Consider the following 23,433-nt stretch of genomic DNA (forward strand, 5'->3'; position numbering starts at 1 on the left):
ACTGTGGCCTGGTCTCTCCCGCTGCTGGCTTCCTTTAGGCCTTTTGGGGCAGGTTTGGGGAGGGGCTTAGATCCGTTCAATTCAATGGGATAAACCCTGACTGAGCCCCTATTACAGACTGGTCCCTGGGCCGGTGCTGGGGCTGCACAGGATGAATTTCAGTCCCAAAGACGACCCAACCCACAACGAATGAAAGGACCCATTGTCTTAGAGTGGGCAGGGAGAGGGTGTAGTGCTGAGAGCGAAATGTCCCAGTGATGCAGGGATGTCCCAGCCTTAGGACGTTGAGAGGCAAGCCTGCATTTTGGGAGCTATGGAATGCTTAAGGACAACCTTTGATCTCATCTAACCTAATCAGCCCAATCCAGCCATTGAGCTATTCAATCCATCCCACCTGGATGGAAGGCTGATATGTTCTGGGCACATGCTCTTTAATGATCTTTGGGAACTGTGCACTCTTGTCAGACCTGGGTGTAGGGGGGTGGGCATTTTCTCCTTTTAAACTAACTTCAAAAATAGATAAAAATCTTTTCTTTTTTTTTTTTTTTTTTCTAAAGGGAAACTTCAGAGCTATGAGTCTTTCCCTGTGGCTTCTGCATGTGCTGGGAACAGAGGCTGTCCACTGGGAAGGCACTGGAGGCCCAGCCTGGAGAGGAGGCTGTCTCTGGCGGAGGGAGCAGCCCCCAGCCCCCTTTATATGAGCCTGTCTGTTAGATGTCGGGTCCAAACAATAAAACATGTTTGTGTATAGCTGTATTATGCACATCCTTAAAAAACTGCACAACTAATTCATGAATACACAAATGCACCGTTGTTGTAAATATTCCAGGGCTGGAGAAAAAGTGAAAAATCTTGCATATGCAGCTGGGTTGGCTTCTCCTGAGCAGCTCTCAGTATGGTGCGCACCTTGCCAGAATTTTTCCACATGCTATTCGTATACGTGCGCATTTATAAATACAGAGTTTAGTTTGGCATGTGAGTACTTTTCATACAAACGGGACCAAACTGCCTCTATTGTTCTGTAACATGCTTTACTCACTTACCAATATGTTTCAGAAATTTTCCCCAAGGGACCGCCAGGTCTTTCTTACCTGCTTTAACTTTAATGGTTACAGGGAGGTGGGGGGGGGGGGAATGCACATGCATTTGCCCTCCTCAATGTAACCATCCTCCTGTTGATGAAAATTTATAACAGAATTTGTTTCCAATAGGAAGCAGAAGTTGTTTCCAATTATTTGTTGTCACGAAGAGTGCTGCAGAAAAGATCTGTAGCCATGTTTCTTGGGGGGGCACATTTGTAAGTATTTCTGTAGGACAGATTCCAAGATGGAGGGGATGGTGCTTTTTTATTTGGATGGAACCCTCCAAGTCCCCACCCACCTCCCTGCCCAAAGGCTCTACCAGTTTACTCTCTCAACAGCTGCTTTTGTCTGCCTTCCGTAGGGATGGGTGCCTTTTTTGCTAGAGTCCCCCCTAACTTTTCTTCCTTCTGCAGTCCCCTGGCCTCTTCTACAGACCTTGGCCAAATGCCATCTTCCTGTCCTTGCTACCCAACTGCCAAAGGCCCCGTTCTAAGGATTCCAAGTGCAGTCTCAAAACATAAAACAGTTTGATCAAGGACCGATGACTCTCCTTCAGAAATTATTTTTGTTTTCCACAACAGGATGTTTGGAGCAATCCATCAACCACTATTGATTAAGTCTGCAACTCCTTCATTCATTCACTGATTTACAGCGTTAGGTTCTTGGCTAGTTGTTTTGGAGCCCTGGCCCTCACAGGCCATGCTCTCATTGGATGGAGCAAAGCAAGACATGCAAATACCTTATGTTGTTAGGTACACTTATACATATTATATTATATTATATTATATTATATTATATTATATTATATTATATTATATTATGTTATATTACATTATTTTATATTATATGCCACCTGGCTGTTATTAAGTTGTTTTAAATGTTCAAAAATGAGAGAGAGAGATCTCAGTAGGGGAGGGACCAGCGATGCTTTGGGGATAGAGCAGTCTAACAGATTAACACTAAGATTTATTAGCCCACAGTGAATGATTCCTGGGGCTGTCCAGACCTTTTGTCACAACATAAACAAACTGCAAGGACTTCTCTATCCCTGGGCAACAGTTGTTTTCAAGAGTGAAGGAGGAGGGGGAAATAGGATGGTGCTGTTTTTTTCCAAGCCTCTCTTCCCCTGCCTTTGTCCAGGGGGGTGTGACAGTCAGCAAGGCTGTTCCCATTCCTTTCTTCCTTCATTCATTATGGTTGATATTTCTAAAAGATTTGTTTGTGATTATCTCACCTTCCCAGTTGGCAAGAAAAAGATGAAATGGCTTTCAACCTTTGTATGGAAGTGTCCTCTACAGATTTTTTTTTTGTCCCTTAAGTAAAAAGAAATCAGAAACCAAGACCACACTGTTGAGAGTTCAGATAGTAAGCTGCTTGTGAATCAAAAGATAATGTGGTATATTGGGTAGCAGGACCCAATCAAAGAATATTCTGATTTATTAACTTGTCTCCTGAGTAAGATAAAGTGGGTGAGTCAGTAGACATTGGAGCCTCCTTTCCTCTGCCTGGGTCTAAGGAGGAAGTAAGCCATCGAGAGATAAGCTACTAGCGTCTGATGTCCATGCAGACAGGGTCTAGGAACAGCTAGCTCTGCCCTGATGGATGTTAGTGAGGGTCGGTACCACACAAGCTCTAGACTTCAGACTCCAACGGGGCTACCATGTCAGTACCATTTCTAGCTAATCTCTTTTTTCCATGCACTCAGTAAGGGACTTTTTCCTTCTTTAGTTCTTAGTGTTAAAGCCTATTTAATTCAGTTACATCCAATCTGAAAGCTAACTAGATCTTAAATGGACTGTAAATGACTGAAGGGGGACCTCAGAGAGCATTCTACAATATTCCATCCATCCATCCATCCTTCCATCTAGGAATTAGAAATGCTGATATTTTCCTTTAAGAAGTTTATAGATATTGGGGACATATTACACAGACACATATAGCTTTTTAATCTATGATTGATTATTTGAGTGCCCACCTCTCTTGCTAGAAGAAGATTCCTCTTTTTAAAAATTTTTAATTTTATTTATTTTTGAGAGAGAGAGAGAGAGAGAGAGAGAGAGAGAGAGAGCAGGAGAACGACAGAGAGGGAGAGAGAAAATCCCAAGCAGGGGTTCTGCACTGTCAGTGCAAAGCCCCACGCAGGGCTTGAACTCACGAACCATGAGATCGTGATCTGAGCTCAAATCAAGAGTTGGATGCTTAACTGAGCTACCCAGATACCCCATCGAAGAAGATTCTTCTATCTGGGAGGAATCAGGTCAGTCCTTGTTACTGCCTAACACGGTGCCGGGCACACAGCACATGTTCAATAAACGAGCGAGTCAGCAGGAAGTGAGACAGAAGAGGGGCTCAAAGGTTCAAGGCCTGCGTGGGGCAGGGTGTGGATCAGAGGGTGGCTGCCAGAGAGCAGTGGGGTGACCACTGGGAAGGTGATAGCTGGAGCCACGATGTAGAATTTGGACTTTATTCTGTGTCTGGAAAGACACTCATAGGTATCAAACAGGAGAGAGGCATGAAAAAGTAGGCTCTTTGTGTCTCTTTCATGCATCCATTTACTCATTCATTCCATTCAATATGATTTATCAAGCATTATCTGTATGGAAGGCACCATGCAAAATACTGAAATATAAAGAACAGAATAAAGAGAAGCGTATTTTCAAAGAGCTCACAATCTGGTAGGCAAGAAAGATAAGTAAACAGATGATTATAATGTGTAAATTTTATGCTAGAGATTCACACAGAATACTCCAGGATGGCCTTCTGGAGGAGGTAACATTTGAGCTAAATCTCGAAGGACACATACAGGTCAGGTAAGAAAAGGGTGGGAAGGGTGTTGCTGGCAGGGAGAGAGTGGGGAGAACATGTGATGCTTGGGAATAACCGCCCACGGTTTGGGGTAGCTGGTGCATCGTGTGGGAGGCTAGGGAGTGGAGGCTGCTGCTGAAATAACAGGCAGAGGCCAGAGCAGAAAGGGGCTGTGGGGAGACTCCTGGGCTTCATCCATCAGTGAGGGCGGGAGATGCTCAGATTTGTATTTTACAAAGATTATGTTGATGCAGAGAATGGATTGCAGAGGGACTGGATGGGCAGCAGGAAGACCACCGAAGCAGCTTCTATTCTTAGCTAGGTAGGGAATCATGAAGGACTGAATTAAAGAAGTGTCCGGGGTGGGAGTTAATAATAGCATCTACTGGGCACTTACTATATGCCAAGAAGTGTTCTACATGAGGGCATTAACCCAGTCTTCTAGCTAGCCTCTGAGATAGGAACTGTCATTCCCATTTCCCAGATGAGAAGAAGGAGGCACAAGGTCACTCTCTAGTGAATGCATATTTGTACTCAGGGTACTTACAGGGTAGGGGATCAGCAGTGTCGGGGTACAGGCAGTATGGGGTGGGGAAGAGGATAAGTTAGACTGTTGATTTGAGATGCCCATGGGACTCTGCTGCAGGGGGCTGGGAGCAGCCATCTGAGAGTCATGGTCAAGGACAAGTGCATTCAAGGAGACTACAGCTTGGGAGAGGACAGAAACAGCATCCTAGGGCATCCATCGTGGAAGGCATGAACAGTGAAAGGACTGCTCTTGGAGGGGACTAAGAAGGAAGCCAGACCAGAGGGAAGAATGTCTCAGGTGGGCATGGTCCACAGCTTACCTGCCACAGAAACCAGGAAGGGTAAAACAACTGAGGAGTGAAGAGTGTCCCTATCAACACAGACAGACTTTGGCCACAAAGATTTCATAGGTCACCTCGATGAAGAGCAGTTTTGATGGAGCACTAGAGGTGGGCTGGGAAGCATAAGGAAGGCGAGGAAGGAAGACAGGTGTCCAGAATGCTTTGGAGGCTCTTTGTTCGGGAAGGGAGGAGAGGGAGAGGCACCGAGACAGAGGGGAGGCAGGGTAGAGTGATTTTATCTTCTTACAAGACTCGAGCATCTTCTTATGTGGACTCATCTCGGGATTCCCCCAACAGAGCTTAGATATTGATTCATCCTAGCCAATCAACAAGCCTTCTCCTCCCTCCTCCACCCCTGGCCACCACCTCCACCTTGATAAGAACAAGCCCTTATTGTGTAGGAAAAAATGACAAAAACCTATTGGCAAAACTATGTGGGGATCAGGAGGGCTTTCTGTCTTAGAGGCTAAGTGTTAACAAGCAGTTAAGTGCTTAGTTGGTTCTTATTTTTATCTATTTATGGGGAACAAGGTACCCTGTTGATCATGGAGGGAATGGCCACACAGCAAGCCCTCTCACCATCTAGTGCCTCCCTGGTGCTTCCTGGAGCAGAACTGGATGCTGCCATATTCCTACAGCTCCAGCTTGGGCAGTTTGGAAGTTGCTGAAGACATGTGTAACAAGTTCTCTCTTCTGCCTTGAATAAACCAAATGAGCAAGCCTCCATTTCTAATGGGGCCCATGAAGCAGATATTACAGGCCATGGGTCTGCCTGTCAGATTGACAAATGAGTCTTCTCCTTTGAAAGTCACTTAGGAAGTTGTATTTGGAAGCTTGAGAGGAGCTGTCGAGAGCAGACAGGGGGCATCCTGCCCAACAGCTGAGGCTGTTTATTTGGGGGGTAAGGTAGGAGAGACTGTTTCTTGTTGTGGAGCCATGGTAGGATTCCCTCCAAATGTTGGAAGTGTGGCCAACCTACATTAAAGGCAAAGGCTTAAGCTTCTGCAGGAGCCAGCTGGGCCCACACATCCTGCCAATGACCTAATTGGGTCCAGCAGGACCCAAACATTTGTATTTGCCTTTATTTATGGCCCCAAACTGGCTAGTGGGCAGCTGCTTGATGCACGGTATGGTGTGCTGATGGGCATTCTCATGGTACTTTGGATACAACCCAAGTGAGGAACCAACACAGAGTCTAGGTTTTGGAAGTGGAAGTCTTCTCATTCCCAGGGGCTAACAATTCATAGTAGAAGGGGCTCTTGGTGAGAATAAGATACCTCTGGCTGGTGATTTTCAACCCTGGAAACCAAGTTTTCCAGCAAATTTTCTGAACAGTGGGGCTGGTGGCCAACTGACTGCCCAGGATCTCCAGATTCATTCTCAGACCCACCAAGAGGTACAGGCAAAATGGCTGAATAAATATTTGAATACTTAGAAAACAAGAGTCATCACCAGGCACTTTGAGGTGGGGATGAGATATGATAAACGTCTCCTGATATCAAATCACAACTGGGAGTTCCATCAGGATTAGCAATCACCTTAGATTAGGGCAAAGATCCTGACTGGTGATGTCAACATTGAAGACAGTTAGTCTTGGGCCCTTACCACACAGAAGTCCTAGCTTTGCATTGCACATCTATTCACTCACTCTTGTGATTCTCCCCAAATTCCAGAGCTCTGTCCCTTCCCTCTCCTCTGTTGCATCCACTCTCATGTACACAGATGGTCTCCACCCTGACCCATTTCATGAGCTCTCGGTTTGATTAGGGTCTGTAAGTATATAGACAGAATGATTCAGATATCATCATCTATCACAGGCTGGCTTAGCCTCAGGGAGAAGGAGGGCCCTCAGGGCGCATTTGCATGGGAGTTTTGGCAGGGATGGGAGCGGTGAGTCAGGGAGAGCATTAGAGTAGAGCACCTGAGTGCTTTTTGAGCAGAGGGTACAGATTTGAGCATTAGAGTGCACTCATTCTTTGAACAATGCACATTTACTGAGCTCATTTATAAGCAAGGCACTGAGGGTATAGAATCCGAAAGACATAGCTCTCAGGGAGCTCCCAGTCTGCGGTGAGACAAGGGCTGATGGAGGCTGAAGAAGGCAGTTCTTAAAAGGCAGGTGTAAGAAGCGTTGAGTCCTACAGAGAGTTTTGTATCTTTTAGGAGTGTGACAAAATTGCCAACCAACCCACTTCATTCTGTCAGTGTGCCAAGGCTAAGAGCAGATCTTGCTCATCTTCATTTACTAGCACACAAGGGGTGCTTCATCACCTAGCACAGAAGAGGTACTCTGTGAATATTTGTTGAAGGAATAAATGAATGTACAGAGTGTTGAATGGAGCAACTAGCTGCTTCTTGGGGGTGGGAGGATGGGACAGAGAAAGTCTTAAAGACCATGATCTCTGAGCTGTGTTTGGAAGTATAAGCCTTTGCCATCTAGAGGGATTCTGGGCAGAGAGAGCAGTGGGTGCAAATGCACAAAGCAGACGTTGAAGAACACTGAGTGTTTGGCTGATGTATGGTACACGTTGGCCAACCATCAGAAGCCACTCTTAAGGGCTGAGTTTTTGTAAGTTGTGGGAAGTGCAGGAATTTGAGACTTTTAGGTAGGGTGGCAATGTGATCACCCCGTGTGTGGGTTGACAAAGGGTCACTGCTGAGGAGCATGCCCAGAACCTCTCTTCTAAAGTTTTAGGAATGCTGTTTACCCTGTTCCTGTTTCTCACCCAGAAACCAGTTTCTGTCCCCTGGACCTGGGGAGGGAAGGGGGCAAGTCCTTGCCACAATTTACCTTAACAACACTCCATGCCAGCTGGTGTGAAAGAGGGAGTCAGAAACTGGAGGAGCAAGGAGTGGGTGCAAAACTGTGTTGGCCACACCGCCAGGTGATACCAGTGGACTTGAGTGACACAGGCAGGGACTTAGGGGCTGTTGACGCTGGAGGCCCTTTGAGGGCATCTAATCCATGCATGGGAAACCCGAGGTCCAGGGACGGAAGCAAATTGTCTGAGGTCTCATGGCACATTTAGGACTCGACTCCAGGCTCCTGGGCTTCCAGTCTGGTCTATCTGGGCTCAAAGCTGAGCCCTGCTCTTTCCCTACTAATCAACCTTAACCAAGTTACTGAACTGTGCGGTTCTGTCATCTGGAATGGGGAGATAACATTATCCCCTTTCTGGGGTTGCTGAGGGGGGTTACACGAATTAATGCATCTCAAGCATCTCTAGTGCTATTATAATGCCTGGCAGGAAGTATGTGCTCAGTTAGAAGTGAGTGGTAGTATTCTACCCATCCAGGGTTCTGTTTCTGCTTCATTGTGTCATCCCGCCGTGTGAGTGTCTGGCGGTGGCGTCCCGGGGTCATGCGGGGACTGCAGTGTGTGTGTCATCCCGCCGTGTGAGTGTCTGGTGGTGGCGTCCCGGGGTCATGCGGGGACTGCAGTGTGTGTGTCATCCCGCTGTGTGAGTGTCTGGCGGTGGTGTCCCGGGGTCATGCGGGGACTGCAGTGTGTCATCCCGCCGTGTGGTGTCTGGCGGTGGTGTCCCGGGGTCATGCAGGGACTGCAGTGTGTGTGTCATCCCGCCGTGTAAGTGTCTGGCGGTGGCGTCCTGGGGTCATGCGGGGACTGCAGTGTGTGTGTCATCCCGCTGTGTGAGTGTCTGGCGGTGGCGTCCCGGGGTCATGCGGGGACTTCAGTGTGTCATCCCGCCGTGTGGTGTCTGGCGGTGGCGTCCCGGGGTCATGCAGGGACTGCAGTGTGTGTGTCATCCCGCTGTCTGAGTGTCTGGCGGTGGTGTCCCGGGGTCATGCGGGGACTGCAATGTGTGTGTCATCCCGCCGTGTGAGTGTCTGGCGGTGGTGTCCCGGGGTCATGCGGGGACTGCAGTGTGTCATCCTGCCATGTGAGTGTCTGGTGTTGGCATCCCGGGGTCATGCGGGGACTGCAGTGTGTCATCCTGCCATGTGAGTGTCTGGTGTTGGCGTCCCGGGGTCATGAGGGGACTGCAGTGTGTGTGTCATCCCGCTGTGTGAGTGTCTGGCGGTGGTGTCCTGGGCCATTTGGGGACTGGAGTGTGTCATTCCGCTGTGTGAGTGTCTGGTGTTGGCATCCCGGGGTCATGCAAGGACTGCAGTGTGTGTGTCATCCCCTGTGTGAGTGTCTGGCGGTGGTGTCCCGGGCCATGCGGGGACCACAGTGTGTCATCCCGCCGTGTGAGTGTCTGGCGGTGGCGTCTCGGGGTCATGCGGGGACTGCAGTGTGTGTGTCATCCCGCCGTGTGAGTGTCTGGTGGTGGCGTCTCGGGGTCATGCGGGGACTGCAGTGTGTGTGTCATCCCGCTGTGTGAGTGTCTGGCGGTGGCGTCCCGGGTCATGCGGGGGTTCCTACAGTAGCTGAGCTAGTCAGAGGAGTATTTCTCAGGTTGTCCAGGAAGGAAGGGGCATCCCTTGGCTTAATTGGGTTTAGGGCAAATACTGATTTTAAAACAGTAATCTTTGCTCCGGATTACAGTGCAATAGTATGCTCTTTTGGAATAAAAAAAAGAAAAAATATTGAAGGAAGAATGTACGTAATTTGGTACAGGTGGGGTGATTGCTACCATGCAAGAGGACTTTCCCGTTCACAAAGGGTTTCACGGTGCTTTACATCACCAGGGCCTCTTAGTGCGCCCACCCAGGAGTCAATTTCCTTCATGTGATTCACACCAACTTTCCAGGAAAGGGTGTCCTGCTCCCCATAGTCTTGTCACCCCTGCCCTTCTTGCAAGATTCCCTAGAGCTTTGAGCTGAAGCAGCAGAATCCTGGAACGGGCACAACGTAGCTGCTACAGGCTGTAAGATGCACCATGATTTTATACGCCACCAAGAAAGAAAAAGCGCCGCCAATTTTAACTATCAGATGCAACTGACTGAGAAGCAAATCTCTATTTCAGAGATATTAAAATGTGAAAAAAAAAAACCCAGAAGATTCTTAACAATACAGGTAAGTATGTGTCCACTTTTTTGATGAATATAGTACAGTACAGTAAATAGTTTCTCTTCCCTAGACTTTCCTAACATTTTCTTTGCTCTAGCTTTATTGTAAGAATATGGCATATAATATATACAACAGACAAAATATGTCTTAATTGACTCTGTTACCCATAAGGCTTCTGGTCAATGGTAGGCTATTACTAGTCAAGTTTCTAGAGAGTCAAAAGTTATATGTAGATTTTCAGTGGCCCGGGAGGTTGGTGCCCTGAATCCCCACATTGTTCAAAAGTCAATGATACTTCTTAGAATCACTGAAAGGTAGTGTTTGAGGACCTGGGTCAGCTGGATACTAATGGCAGAATGAGAGCATACCAATGGCACCAATCCCAAGTTATACCTGGCTTAATATTATTTATTATTTCTTGTTTGTGAAAGAAACCACTAGTGTGTAGGCTCTGTGGGGCAGACACTGGGTGTGTTTTGTTCACTTCTGTATCTCCATCACCTTGTTCATGGTTGGGGTTCAACAAATATTTGCTGAATGAATTAAAAAAAACAAAGAGCCACATTATGAAACATGTGGAAAACCCAGAGAAGAACATAAATCATTCATAATTCCCCCACTGTGGGTATTTTGGCTTATTTCCTTTGAGCCTTATTTCCTATGAATATGCTCTTTTATATACATGTAAACATAATTTATTATTAGATTTAGCTCCGGGATGTGTTTTTGTATTTCTCTATTAATATGAATAAAACGATGATATAAGATGATGCAGAAATGCTTTGAAGATTTGTAAAATGTTTAAGCAAATATCTTATTATTAGTTATAATAATCATAGCCATACTGCTATGAACGAGGCCGATTTTCTGAGAACACACTTCAAAGCAAACAACAAATTTGTTCTCTGAAGCCGGGAATGTGCTGTCCCTGCGTCCTGTTCACTGTGTTTTGTTTTGGGAGGAGAAAGAGGCTGACGGTTTCTTAGAAGCTCAGGCTCCAGCTTCCCACTCAGCCCAGAAATTTCTTTACTGTCACCAATGGAAGGTAAATCCTTGCCTGGGAAAACTCAAGCCTGCCAAAAGAATTTACTATCTGCTCGCACCTATACCTGAAGATCGGGCCTGTCTCCTTGTCTTGATGGGCAGATAGGAGCCTAACTCTGGCAAATGCCAGTTAGCAACCCAGGTGGGTTTCACATGGACTATCCCCCTTCCTTCTCTGTCATTTTTCACTTCGCTGGCTCTGCTCCAGGCCCCTCTGGTCCCCTCCCTTCCCTTTCACTTCTCTTTAAAATGTCCAGTCACCTCTGTATAAATTCACATTGAGTCCCATTCATGTTGAACCCATGCCCCTATTGCAATGGTATATTTTTGGTTAAAATCTGTCCTTGTCACTTTAACTAGTGTCTGGCTTTGCTTATCACACTGGCAATCCTCAAAGAGGCAAACAGCTTGGGTTCTGGGCTCATCAGGGCTGCGTGTCCATCTGCATGTCTTGACTTATTAGTCTATGTTCTCACTCTTCCCGACTTAAATCCATAGCCCTGAACTTGGCTCCCAGCTGTCTGCTTCATGCCCTCCTTCTTCATCCTTAAAGATGAGGCTTTCTGGTTGTGCCACTTGGTTCCCACCTGGCACTCCCTTGGCATGCTCATTTCTGCTCTCCCCACCTGCCTCAGCCTCTGAGGCCTGTGGAGGCCAGCCAGACTCCCAGCCTCCTCTGCTCCTGTCTCAAAGCCAACATGCCACCCACCGTGTGCTGCAGTGGAGGCTGATCTTGGCCTTTAGCAAGTACCCAGGCATTAAGTACAAGGAACAGTTTGGGGGGCTCACACCACCAGTGCCTTCCTAGGGATTCAAAGGCATAACTCACTTAGAGATTTAAAGCCAGTTTCTAGGAGCACCTGGGTGACTCAGTCGGTTAAGCGTCTGTCTTCAGCTCAGGTCATAATCTGACAGTTCATGAGTTCGAGCCTTGCATTGGGCTCTCTGCTGTGAGCACAGAGCCTGCTTTGGATCCTTTGTCCCCCTTCTTCTCTGCCCTTACCCTGCTCTCTCTCTCTCTCAAAAATAAATAAACATTAAAAAAATAAAACTGGTTTCTAATACAGAAGGTCATTTTATAAAGTGGCTAAAGGGCTGTGGTCGGTACTAGATGACAGATGACATTTGAGCCCAATTTTAAAAACAGCTGAGCACATGAGTTGCATGTGTATTTCTTCGCTGACCTTTCCTTCACTGTCCTGATTCTCCCATTCTTACCCTCTAGACCCAATGCTTTCACCACTCATCAGCCTCTCTCTTTGCCTCAGCCTCCCAGGGTAGGTTTTCTGGGATGATCTGTCTTGGGACTCACAATCTCTCTAGGGTTTATTCCAGGCAAAGCAGGAGATAAGAGAAGAAAAGTGTCTCTGTATCTGTCTGCAGTCCTGCTTTGAGGTCTCCTCGCTATTGAGGATCTGTGAAGTTCTCCCTTCTGAGATGTGAAACCCACATCAGACATGAGGCTGCTCCAATCCTCACACCCCTGACATGCAGAGTTGATGCAGCAGCCCTGGCCGGCTGGAGGGTCGCCTCCCTGGGGCGAAGCCAGAGACAGGGGACAGGAACAGATGCAAGGGGCTCCCCTCCACTTGTGCTCTCTTATGAGAGTGATGCTCCCATCCCTTTTCCTTTTTGTAGATCACTGTGAGTTATATCAATACGGGCTAGCAGATTCCCTTAGCATCCACTGATCCCCCTCCCCCTCAAGAGATTTTTTTATCCCCAGAAGGTTCTGGAAAAAACCCTCAACCAATTCAGTGAAAAAGAAAGTAGGCTGGGTTTCTTTGACACCCTATTTTAGGAACCGACAGGTGGTATAGAAGAGGGTTACAGAGGTTAGCCGACACCTTTCCCTAATTTCCAGATGAACCCTTCTCTGGGACCCAGCCCTGCTCAGACCTCCTGAAGGCTCAGAGCCTTCCAGGAGTGGGAGTCCCATTTCTTCTCCTCATGCTCAGCAGGTGGCCAGCGTGGGCCCAGGACCACCAGTCCAGGGAGCCTAGGAACTTACCCTCTGCTCCTGGGTGGCCACGAAAGTCTGGAACCCTGGAGCCACCCCAAAGCCCAGCTCTTGGATGAAAGGTGGCTCAGACTGACTGTGGATCTGAACTTTCACTCCTGCTTCAAACGTCGTTTCCTCTGAAAGAGCAAAGACAGACGAGCCATGGGTCAGTGACAGCAGGTGCTCACGGAGTCTTGGGATTGAGAAGCTCAAAGAATGAGAAGCTCATGTTAGAAAGGCCACATGGTGGGCAGCATAATGGCCAGCAAAGATGTCCATATCCTCATCCCTGAAACTGGGAAGATGTCACTTTGCATAACAGAAGGGACCCTGCAGATATAATTAAGTTAGGGACCTGGAGATGGGAAGGTTATCTTGGATAATCTGAGTGGCCCAATGTCATCACAAGGGTCCTTGTGGGAGGGAGGCAGGAGGGTCAGAGTCAGAGAACCGAAGAAAGTATGCAGCTAGCTTAGGACACGGAGGGAAGAGCCACAAGCCAATGGATGCAGGCAGTTGCTAGAAACTGGATAAGGCAGGGGGATGGATTTTCCCCTGGATGCCCCACAAAGAATGTAACCTTGCCAGCACCAGATTTTAGCCCAGTGAGATACATTTTGGACTTCTGGCCTCCATAACTGTGACACAACAAGTCTGTTGTTTGAAGTCACTGTTTGTGGAATCTGTGATAGTAGCGGTCAGAAGCTAATTCAGGCCAGATAGGCCAACTCTTTGTTTCAGTCTCCAAAACTATAAAATCGGATTATGAAATGAGTCCATCACCTTTAATTTGTCCACTAGCTTCTCTACTTGGCCATGAGCTGAAGGTGAGAGGATCAGGAGGAGGAAAACATGATGACACAGCAGTAGAAATGAAAATACAGGACTTGCTTGATGCTAAGGAGCCCATTCCTTGGAGCCATTCCTTGGAGCTTCAGGAGATGGGCAACTGGTAGAGAAGCTTCGGCCTCTCTTTAATTTGGCAAGAGAAATGGCCCCAGGCGGGGATTGGAGGTGGCAGGGGTGGTGGAAAGTGATGGGATAGCAAAGCCTGGCTCATCTTACAATGTTCAAAACTGATGGAGGACCCTTTATTGGGTCTCCTCTGTCTTACTCTTTCCAAACAGCCTGCAGAATGAGCTTTCCAAAATGCAAACCTGCACAGCTCTCTCCCTCACTGATAAGGAGCCCAGCCTTGTTCTGGGCAGCCTCCTGCTTCATGGCACCATGTGGTCCAACCCTCAGGGCTGCCCAGATTGGTTGTTGCTGGTCTCTGCTCTGCATGGATGCACATGCATTTCTTTTTGCCTGGAAAGTCTTTCAACCTTGTCCACCCGACCAATCTCCCTACTCATCACTGAAATTCAGACCCCAACCCGACCCAAAGCAAACCCTTCTCTTGCTCGGTTGTATTCTTTCCATGTCTGATGAAGCTTCTGCCGCACCACGTGGGATAATCCTTTATCTGACAGTCTCTTTCACCAGGCTAGAGTATCCTGAGGCCAGTTCTGGGCTGTCTCCCTGAACCTCTAAGGTCCTGCACAAGGACAGGCATATAGCAGGTACTCAGAAAGGGCTGCTGAGTGAATAAGAGATTCGCAACTCAAACCTCACCCAGTTATTAATGGGCAAGGCCAATCTGGAGTCCAAATCAAGGGGTGTTCTAATTGAAGGGAACAGAGGGACACCTGGGTGCCTCAGTCCGTTGAGCATCCGACTCTTGATCTCAGCTCAGGTCATGATCTCATGGGTCATGAGTTCAAGCCCTGTGCTGGGCTCTGTGCTGACAGTACAAAGCCTGCTTGGGATTCTCTCTCTCTTTCTCTCTGCCCCTCTCCTGTCAAAATAAAGAATAAACTTTAAAAAGTAAAACAAGAGAATGGGGAGAGGATGGGTAAATGTAGGAATGAGGGAAGAGGGTGTGAGGGAGAAATGGAGGTCGAGGTCAGGGAGGGAGGAGTTGTTAGTACTGGGACTACAGTCTGTGGATGAACACCGTCAGAAGGAAGGACTGGGTCCAGGCATGGACAAGGCTCACGGACAGCATGGGGGCTGGTGATGGAGGCAGGGAGGGGGCAGGAGCTGGGAGAAGATTCTAAGGTAGGGGTACACGGGAAGAAGGGCTTGGTAGGAACCCGAGGGAGGGGTTGTGAGATCAGGAGCCCAGAGAACAGGCTCGGATGGGGAAGGAGCCCATGGCGTGCTGCTGGGATCACAGGGGCACCTGTGCTTGGATGAACTGAAAGCACATTCAGTGGCTGTGGGGGGCAGAATGGGAGACATGCCAAAACTTGTTTTCTGGAAGCTCTCGGAAGCTGCGTGACTCCTGTATAACTGAGCTTAGAAAACCTTAGAGCCAGTAAGACAGGCTCAAAGGAGGGGTCCCCTGGCTTACAGGGAGAAAATGAAAAGTGAAGCCTTTCTGTCAGAAATGCTTTGAGTAATGGGAGAAGCAGACAGGCCAGGCATGCCTGCCTTGTGAGAGCTGCCCAAGGCCAGTCAGACTGGGTTGGGATTTGGAAGGGGAGTTTATTCCAGAAGCAGCAGGGGCTGAGGCAGAGTAAATTCCTAAATAATCTCATATCGTTACAAATATCCAGCAACAGGATGGGCACAGGATGAGAGTGATGGATATAGTTTCCACTCTCTTTAGAGAACTTTCTGCCCAGGTGGAATATTCTAGAATCCGTGCTACCCAACATAGTAGCCGCTCGTCACATCAAGTGTGACAAGTGCAGCCGAGGAAGTGAAGTTTCAATTAATTAACTAATTAGTTCCCCCAGCTTTACTGAGGTATAATTGACAAATTGTGAGATGAAGTATACAATGTGATGATTTGACACACGTACACATTTTGAAAGGGTTTCTCCCATCAGGTTAATTAAAACATCTATCACCTCACATATTTGCCTTTTCGGCTTGCTTTATTTATTTTTAATTGAATTTAAATTTAATCAATTAACTTAAATTTAAATAGCCACACGTGGCTAGTGACAACCTCAGTGGGCACTGCAGCTGTAGAATGTGGCCTATGAGCAGACCCCAGATGCCTCAGAATGTCAGAGACCACAAGGATGCCACCTGTCTGCTTTCCTAAGCAGGTGCTCTTGGGGTCTCTGGTCTGGAGGCCTTGGGTGATTTGGGTGGGGCTCTGGGCAGCAGCGCTGTGTGTACTCCTGGCCAGCCCACGACTGGAGTCACAGACCCTCTCTGGTGCTGCTTCCCCAAAGCATGACTTATTCCCAGATAGTTTGTTTCTCTTCCTTCATGGACCTGCTCCTCAGCTTTCTGTGGGTTATTCCCCAGTCCGATTAGTGGACAGTCCCCTTCTAGTCTCTGCCCCATATCCACCTGCAGTCTCTTATGTTTCCTGCCTGGACATGGATGCCATCGGTGCAACTATGAAGACCTAATTTAAGAGCTGAAATTGTCAAACATAGACCGTCAGAGCCAAAGGCTCAGATCATGTGCCTCAGAGGGCTCTCAAAATGGAATGCACATCAAAATCATGTAGGGAGCTGTGGGTGATGATTTTGTGGACCCACTCCTAGAAATTCTGATCTAGTCATTCTGGGGTGGAGCCCAGGTATCTGCATTTCTGGAGATTTGGCTATAGGTTATCTGAGGCCAAACACATTTGGGCAAGCAGTGATCTAGTCCAGAGAGGGGGAGTGATTTGCCCAAGGTCCCAGAGCAAGTCAAGGGCAGAGCAGGGGCTAGAAGTCAGGTCTCCTGATTTCCAATTAAACACTCTTTCTACCTCACTAGAGGTGAGGTTTATTTCCATGAGCAAATGTCCTGGTTCATTGCTCTGGGTTTCTTTTTATCTTTTTTTAAATTTTTATTAAAATTTCATTATTTATTTTGAGAGAGAGAGGGTGGAGAGGAGCAGAGAGATGGAGAGAGAGAATCCCAAGCAGGCTCTGCACTGTCAGCGCAGAGCCCAATGTGGGGCTTGATCTCACGAACCATGAGATCATGACCTGAGCCGAAATCAAGAGTCAGACACTTAGCCAACTGAGCCACCCAGGCACCCCCATAGCTCTGGGTTTCTGATTGGGGATTGGAGAAAGGGAGTAGCTCTTTCATTGCCTGTTCCCTAAAGCCCCCCAGCACAGAACCTGGAACAGAGTGGAGCTCAGTAATTGCTTGTGAATGAAGCAAATGGTGGGCAAGTGTCCTCTGCTGAGTCCACCTTTTCCTGCCCTTTGGCAGCTGGGAGTCTGCTCAGGGTCTGGCTGGACACAGGGAAATGCCAGCATCACACGCTGCCTGTCCATGTCACAGGACTCAGAAGGTCTCTCCAGCTGAGATGCAGGTGGGCTGCACATAAAACAACAGCAGCAGCCTCAGCATCTGTAACAGTAATAGTAACTACGACCACCCACACAATTTTTGGGTTCCAGTGCAAAAAGAAAATGGGGGGCCCCTTATTTAAAAAGTATTAAGAATCTCAAGGCAGCCATTGCAGAGCCTTACACAGAATGTAGCCCTTCTGAGCACGGGGACCTGTGTGACTGCATGCGTTGCACACATAAGGAGCCAGCCCTGACAGTAAACCAGGTTGACGTGGGCATAATCATTCACAGCCTCATAGTCCCGTCATCACCAAATGACTCAGCACTGAGCTGCTTCAAAGAGTGCAGGCCCCTAGTGCAGCGAACGATTGGTTTACACATCATGAACACCAGGATTCAAAGCCCCCCGAGAGATAGAGAGAGCATGAGAGAGCACAGAGAAAGGGGAAGTTACTACATACAAAGTGTTAGGAGCCCTTGTTAATTGCAGCCAAACAGGAAAGATAATGTTGAAATCAGGAGGAAGGCAGTCAAGTGCGTTGACCCTGCAGCAGCTGGAATACTGTAGCACCTTTCAGGAGCACGGCCATTGCCGGCCCAAGGCAAGGTCTACCTGTAGAGCATTTTCTGTGTGTGCAGAAAGGCTTTGGAACCTCTGCGGAGGAGACCAGGAAGCAACGGGCAGAATGCATAATGGGGCTGGGAAAGTACATCGCAATAAAAGAAGCTTAAATCTTTAATCTTTGCAAATTACAGGAAGCATGCCGAGGAAATAAACACGAGGGAAGTAGGAAGGGAAGATTTTTTCTGAAAAGCCGGAGGAATTTTCTAGGCTAAGGCAGGGATGTGCTGATACAAAGCAATCTGTGTTGGCTGGAGCTGACTTTATAACAGTGGCGAGCATAGCTAGTTGGAGGGGAGAGGGTAGGAGGGAAGAAGCTATATGATGGGGGGGAGGGTCTCAGTGGAAGATAGCTTCTGTCTGTCCCCTAGTCAGTCCTCTGCACTCTGCTCTTGTATAGACTGACCTGATGGGCTCCCTTACCCTCTGGTTTCTAGTTGGGTTTGCCAGTGGCAGATCAGCAGGAAACTGGAAGAGAGAGGAGTCAGTTTGGGATATTCAGTCTCTTAACTCTATGTGCTGGGTCACTATGAGTTAGCGTATGACACCTTAGCAAGCCACAGCTCTGGGTTGGGGGGCTAAGGGAAGCTCAAAGCTCTCTATTTCTCTTTCTCTGAGTTCCGATGCCAGCTCTTTTCCTGCTTCCCCTACTCCCAGGCCCAGGACAATGCACCACCCATCCTGTCTTCCCTAAGCCCTGCCCACACCTTTGTAAACAGTCCTTCATTCATCTTTCCTTGTATTGCCCGTCTGTGGGTGCTGTTGATTGTCTGCTTGGGTCCTCATTGGTGGAACTCCCAGAAGGCATCTGTCACCTAAGCTCTGAAGGACAACAGGAGGCGCCTGTGCAGCACCATGCACTGATGTAGCCATTGTGTTTGAGCACCCTTAGGGAAGAGACATCACTGCCCATGGGACGGTCCGTGGTTCTCAAAGCTCATCCTTATATTAAGTTGAAAACTTTCTGTTTACAGATCTCCTCCTGCTCCCAGCTCTAACCCTTCTTCCATTTGACCAGGATCTGAAGATAAATAGTGTGACCTCCACCATGCTAACCTTCCCTGGTAGCACTGACCCCAGTGTGTCTTCATTTCTGGAGGCTTTGTTAGCAAAAGTGCACTCAGGGAGGTGCATGGCCTAGAGAGGTTTCTGTGCACAGAGGATTCTGTGCATAGGATCCTCTCCCCATCTTCCATGGAACAGCCAGTAGCCTTCATGGTATATGGACTTCCTGGGCACACTGCAAGGGACAAGGGTGAGTAGAGCTTGCACCCAGAGTAGAGAATCCTTTTCCCCAGGGAGTGAGCTGGGCATTCTTATACAGGTGTGTACATGGCTCTTTTATTTCGTGAGTCAGAACCAGAAAGACCCTAGGACAGTTGGTTAAATGCTTGGGCCTCTGGGGTCAGGCAGGGTAAGGTCAAGTCCAGCTCTGTGACCTTCGGCAAGTTATTCAATCTCTTGGAGCCTCATTTTCCTGCAAAATGTGCATAAATGGTTTGGACATAATAATGGATCCATCTTCATAGGACTATTGACAATGCATAGAAAGCCCTCAGCACAGAGTCTGGTGATTAAGAAAAGCTCACTAAGTGCTATCATCATCATTATTCAGTGTTTCTGGCTTTTTACAAAACCCAACTGGATTGGCTACTCTTCCCCACTCCTCCTTCCTCATGCGACTCCCTGCATCTAGACTGGCCCTTCTTCTCTTCCATCTACTTGACTCCACCTGGCTTCAATGTCACCGCCTCCCGGAAGCCTTCCTCCACTGGATGCCTACCTTTTTCATGTAACTCTGTCTCCGTTAAGACTGGATGGCCCTTGGGGACAGGGTCATTGTTTTATTTATGTGTATATGCATAATGTTCGGCACATAGTAGTTGTCATGCATGTTTGTAGAAGTAAACCAAACAGCACAGCTGATCTCTGAGACTCACAGAGTCCTACCTTCTCATTCTGCAGCTGAGACGCAGAGATGCCGATAGGGTGGTGCATTTGTCTGGGTCTCACAGTGCCTTCTGGCCAAGCTGGGTCCACACAAGGCCTGCAGAGGCAGCTCAGGGCCCTCTTCTCCAGTCTCAAGGTGGTGGGTGGTGAGTAAGAGACAGGTGGGCAGCTGTGTAGGGACTTAAGCTGGACAGAGGCAGCAAAGACCGCCTGTGACTCCCTGTTGAAGGGACCCAGCTGGTGTTACCATCTTGTGTGGCTGCTGTCTGCCTGTTTCTGCTGCCCTTGACATCACAGTGGCTTAGCCATTGGGGATGAGACTCATCCTTTGGGCCTCACTATTCTGTGTGATCAGAAAGAGATCTGGAGTGTCCAGGTCTGTGTTTGAGCCAGGCAGGGAGGGGCCAGGCTCGTCAATTCACTGGGTCACCCCAACCTCCCAGGAGCTTCTCTGGCTACTACTGTTGACTGGATGCTGGGGCTTGGCCCTGCAGTTCTATGGGACGTGAGTGTGTGTGTGTGTATGTGTGTGTGTGTGTGTGTGTGTGTGTGTGTGTGTGTGACAGACAGAGGCAGACAGGACAGTGGTAGGAGGGAGGGAGACTATCTCTGAAATTGCTCTTATCTCCTCTTACTTCCCTGAAGCACTTCCTGAAATGCTGTGTTGCAGTTCACAGAAACAGAGAAAGTCCTGGCCTTCCTGAGGGCCCTGGGCACTTGCCCCATTCATCCTCTCGTTCACTGGACAGTAACTTCCTGGATGCCCACTGGAGACAGGCGCCACGGACCAACAACCAGGGGTCCAGCAGTGATCTGAGCAGGGCCTGTGTCCTCATGGAGCTCACATTTGGGGTGGGGCAGAGAATAGACAGGGACACATGCAGCATCGGGTCAGCAATGACAAGTGCTGGGGGGAGGGGCGGGGGAAGGACATTGAGACNAGCCTTCCTCCATTGGATGCCTACCTTTTTCATGTAACTCTGTCTCCGTTAAGACTGGATGGCCCTTGGGGACAGGGTCATTGTTTTATTTATGTGTATATGCATAATGTTCGGCACATAGTAGTTGTCATGCATGTTTGTAGAAGTAAACCAAACAGCACAGCTGATCTCTGAGACTCACAGAGTCCTACCTTCTCATTCTGCAGCTGAGACGCAGAGATGCCGATAGGGTGGTGCATTTGTCTGGGTCTCACAGTGCCTTCTGGCCAAGCTGGGTCCACACAAGGCCTGCAGAGGCAGCTCAGGGCCCTCTTCTCCAGTCTCAAGGTGGTGGGTGGTGAGTAAGAGACAGGTGGGCAGCTGTGTAGGGACTTAAGCTGGACAGAGGCAGCAAAGACCGCCTGTGACTCCCTGTTGAAGGGACCCAGCTGGTGTTACCATCTTGTGTGGCTGCTGTCTGCCTGTTTCTGCTGCCCTTGACATCACAGTGGCTTAGCCATTGGGGATGAGACTCATCCTTTGGGCCTCACTATTCTGTGTGATCAGAAAGAGAGGTCTGGAGTGTCCAGGTCTGTGTTTGAGCCAGGCAGGGAAGGGCCAGGCTCGTCAATTCACTGGGTCACCCCAACCTCCCAGGAGCTTCTCTGGCTACTACTGTTGACTGGATGCTGGGGCTTGGCCCTGCAGTTCTATGGGACGTGAGTGTGTGTGTGTATATGTGTGTGTGTGTGTGTGTGTGACAGACAGAGGCAGACAGGACAGTGGTAGGAGGGAGGGAGACTATCTCTGAAATTGCTCTTATCTCCTCTTACTTCCCTGAAGCACTTCCTGAAATGCTGTGTTGCAGTTCACAGAAACAGAGAAAGTCCTGGCCTTCCTGAGGGCCCTGGGCACTTGCCCCATTCATCCTCTCGTTCACTGGACAGTAACTTCCTGGATGCCCACTGGAGACAGGCGCCACGGACCAACAACCAGGGGTCCAGCAGTGATCTGAGCAGGGCCTGTGTCCTCATGGAGCTCACATTTGGGGTGGGGCAGAGAATAGACAGGGACACATGCAGCATCGGGTCAGCAATGACAAGTGCTGGGGGGAGGGGCGGGGGAAGGACATTGAGACAGGACAGGCAGGGCGGGAATGACTCTCTCAGATGGGAGGCAGGACAGCACTTTTCGGGGTGATGGTGTTTGCACAGAGAATCCGACTGAAGTGAGCAGGTGGGATGGCCCAGGGCAAGCGTTCGGGGCAGAGGGAACAGCAGGTGCAGAAGCCCTGAGACAGGTGTGCACTCTGCCTCTTCTTTTTTTTTTTTTTAATTTTTTTAAATTTATTATTTCTAGGAGAGAGAGAGAGACAGCGTGAGCAGGGGAGGGTCAGGGAGAGAGGGAGTCACAGACTGAAACAGACTCCAGGCTCTGAGCTGGCAGTCAGCACAGAGCCCGACGCGGGGCTCGAACCCACGAACCGGGAGATCATGACCTAAGCGAAAGTCGGACGCTTAACCGACTAAGCCACCCAGGCGCCCCGCACTCTGCCTATTCTAAGAGCAACAGGGATGTGGTCAGAGGCCAGATGATCACTTTATTACGCCTTACAGTCACCCCAAGAGGCAGGCTTATTACAGACGAGAAACAAATATTTTACAGATAAGAAAAAAGGCTCAGAGAGGTCAGCTTGCTGTAGTCACGACAAACAAATCCAGCATCAAACCCTGGCTGCTCTTTGCCCTCCAACACCGGACCTCACTCAGATATTGTGGCTTTCTGGTGTCACCGGTCACATTCCTCATTGAGTAGCTCCCCCTGAGAGCCTGCAGGCCAGGACTCTGAGCCATTCAGCTTTGAATCCCCTCCAGGACATGGAAACAACACTGCACATGGAAAGTAAGCTTTGGGGTCTTCACAAACTTCTCTTACCAGATCCTTCCAGCCAGCCTGAGAGGCATCAATATCCCCATGTATATAAATACAAATAAATATATATAACATTATAATTGTTTTTACATTATATCCATTTTACAGGTAAAGAAACCAAAGCCCAGAGAAAATGAAGGACTGGCCCAGGGTCTATGATTCACGGAATTTTGGAGCTAAAGAGAATCCTTGACGCTGTTTTCATCCAACTAACTTTTCATCTTTCAGGTGAGAAAATTGAGGCCCACAGAGAAAAGAGTGGCCAATGGCAAGTGGTGGCCTGGCAGAGCCCAAAAAACAGGTATCAGGACTCCTTACTCTCCTCTGCCCTTTGTCAGCAAGCTAGAGGAATCAATGGTCCCAGGTGACAAGCCAATAAGGTTTCACACCGTATAGGGAAGGAGGGGGAAAGCAGTTTAATTTACACCGGGTTCAGCAGCCTGTGTTCTTTCATCCAGAGTTCAGGGGGAAGCTCACTGAGTGGGACAGTGACAATGGTAAGGACTGAGGTCCTAGCCCCAACCCTTGAGAGTCCTGGTGGAAAGGGTCTGCCAAACGCAGAGTGGCCAACTAGAGGCACCATCTTGGTTCCTTCTGTTCTGGCATGCACAGAGGAATCAAAGGAGGCCAAGGTGGGGCCCTGGAAAGGGGAGCCAGGGAGGGTCTCAAGAAAAGCATAGGCTTTGAATTCATAGAGCCCTGGCTCTGACTCCCAGCCCCACTACTTAATAGCTGTGTGACCTCAGGCAAGTTGTATTGCCTCTCTGAACCTTTGTTTCCTCTTGTTTAAATCAAAGGGGCACTGATCCCTCAGGTTCCTTTTAGCCCAAAATTCTGTGAGCTGGGGATCATGCACAAGTCTCCTAACCTCATTGCATCTCATTTTAATTTCCTGAAAACTAGATTAAAAAAAAAAAAAAAAGACACGGCCGCC

General features: G+C 48.6%; 1 protein-coding gene across 1 annotated transcript in view; it reads right to left on the bottom strand.

Moving 5' to 3' along the window:
- Positions 1 to 23,433, bottom strand: part of ASIC2 (acid sensing ion channel subunit 2) — a 260,605-nt gene that overhangs the window by 52,134 nt on the left and 185,038 nt on the right. The window contains exon 3 of the mRNA XM_077749793.1: positions 12,787 to 12,914. Coding sequence (XP_077605919.1) covers positions 12,787 to 12,914 — 128 coding nt within the window. The remainder of the gene's footprint in view (positions 1 to 12,786; positions 12,915 to 23,433) is intronic.

This window comes from Crocuta crocuta, unplaced genomic scaffold (assembly GCF_008692635.1).
Source record: "Crocuta crocuta isolate KB4526 unplaced genomic scaffold, BGI_CrCroc_1.0 scaffold149, whole genome shotgun sequence".
NCBI lineage: Eukaryota > Metazoa > Chordata > Mammalia > Carnivora > Hyaenidae > Crocuta > Crocuta crocuta.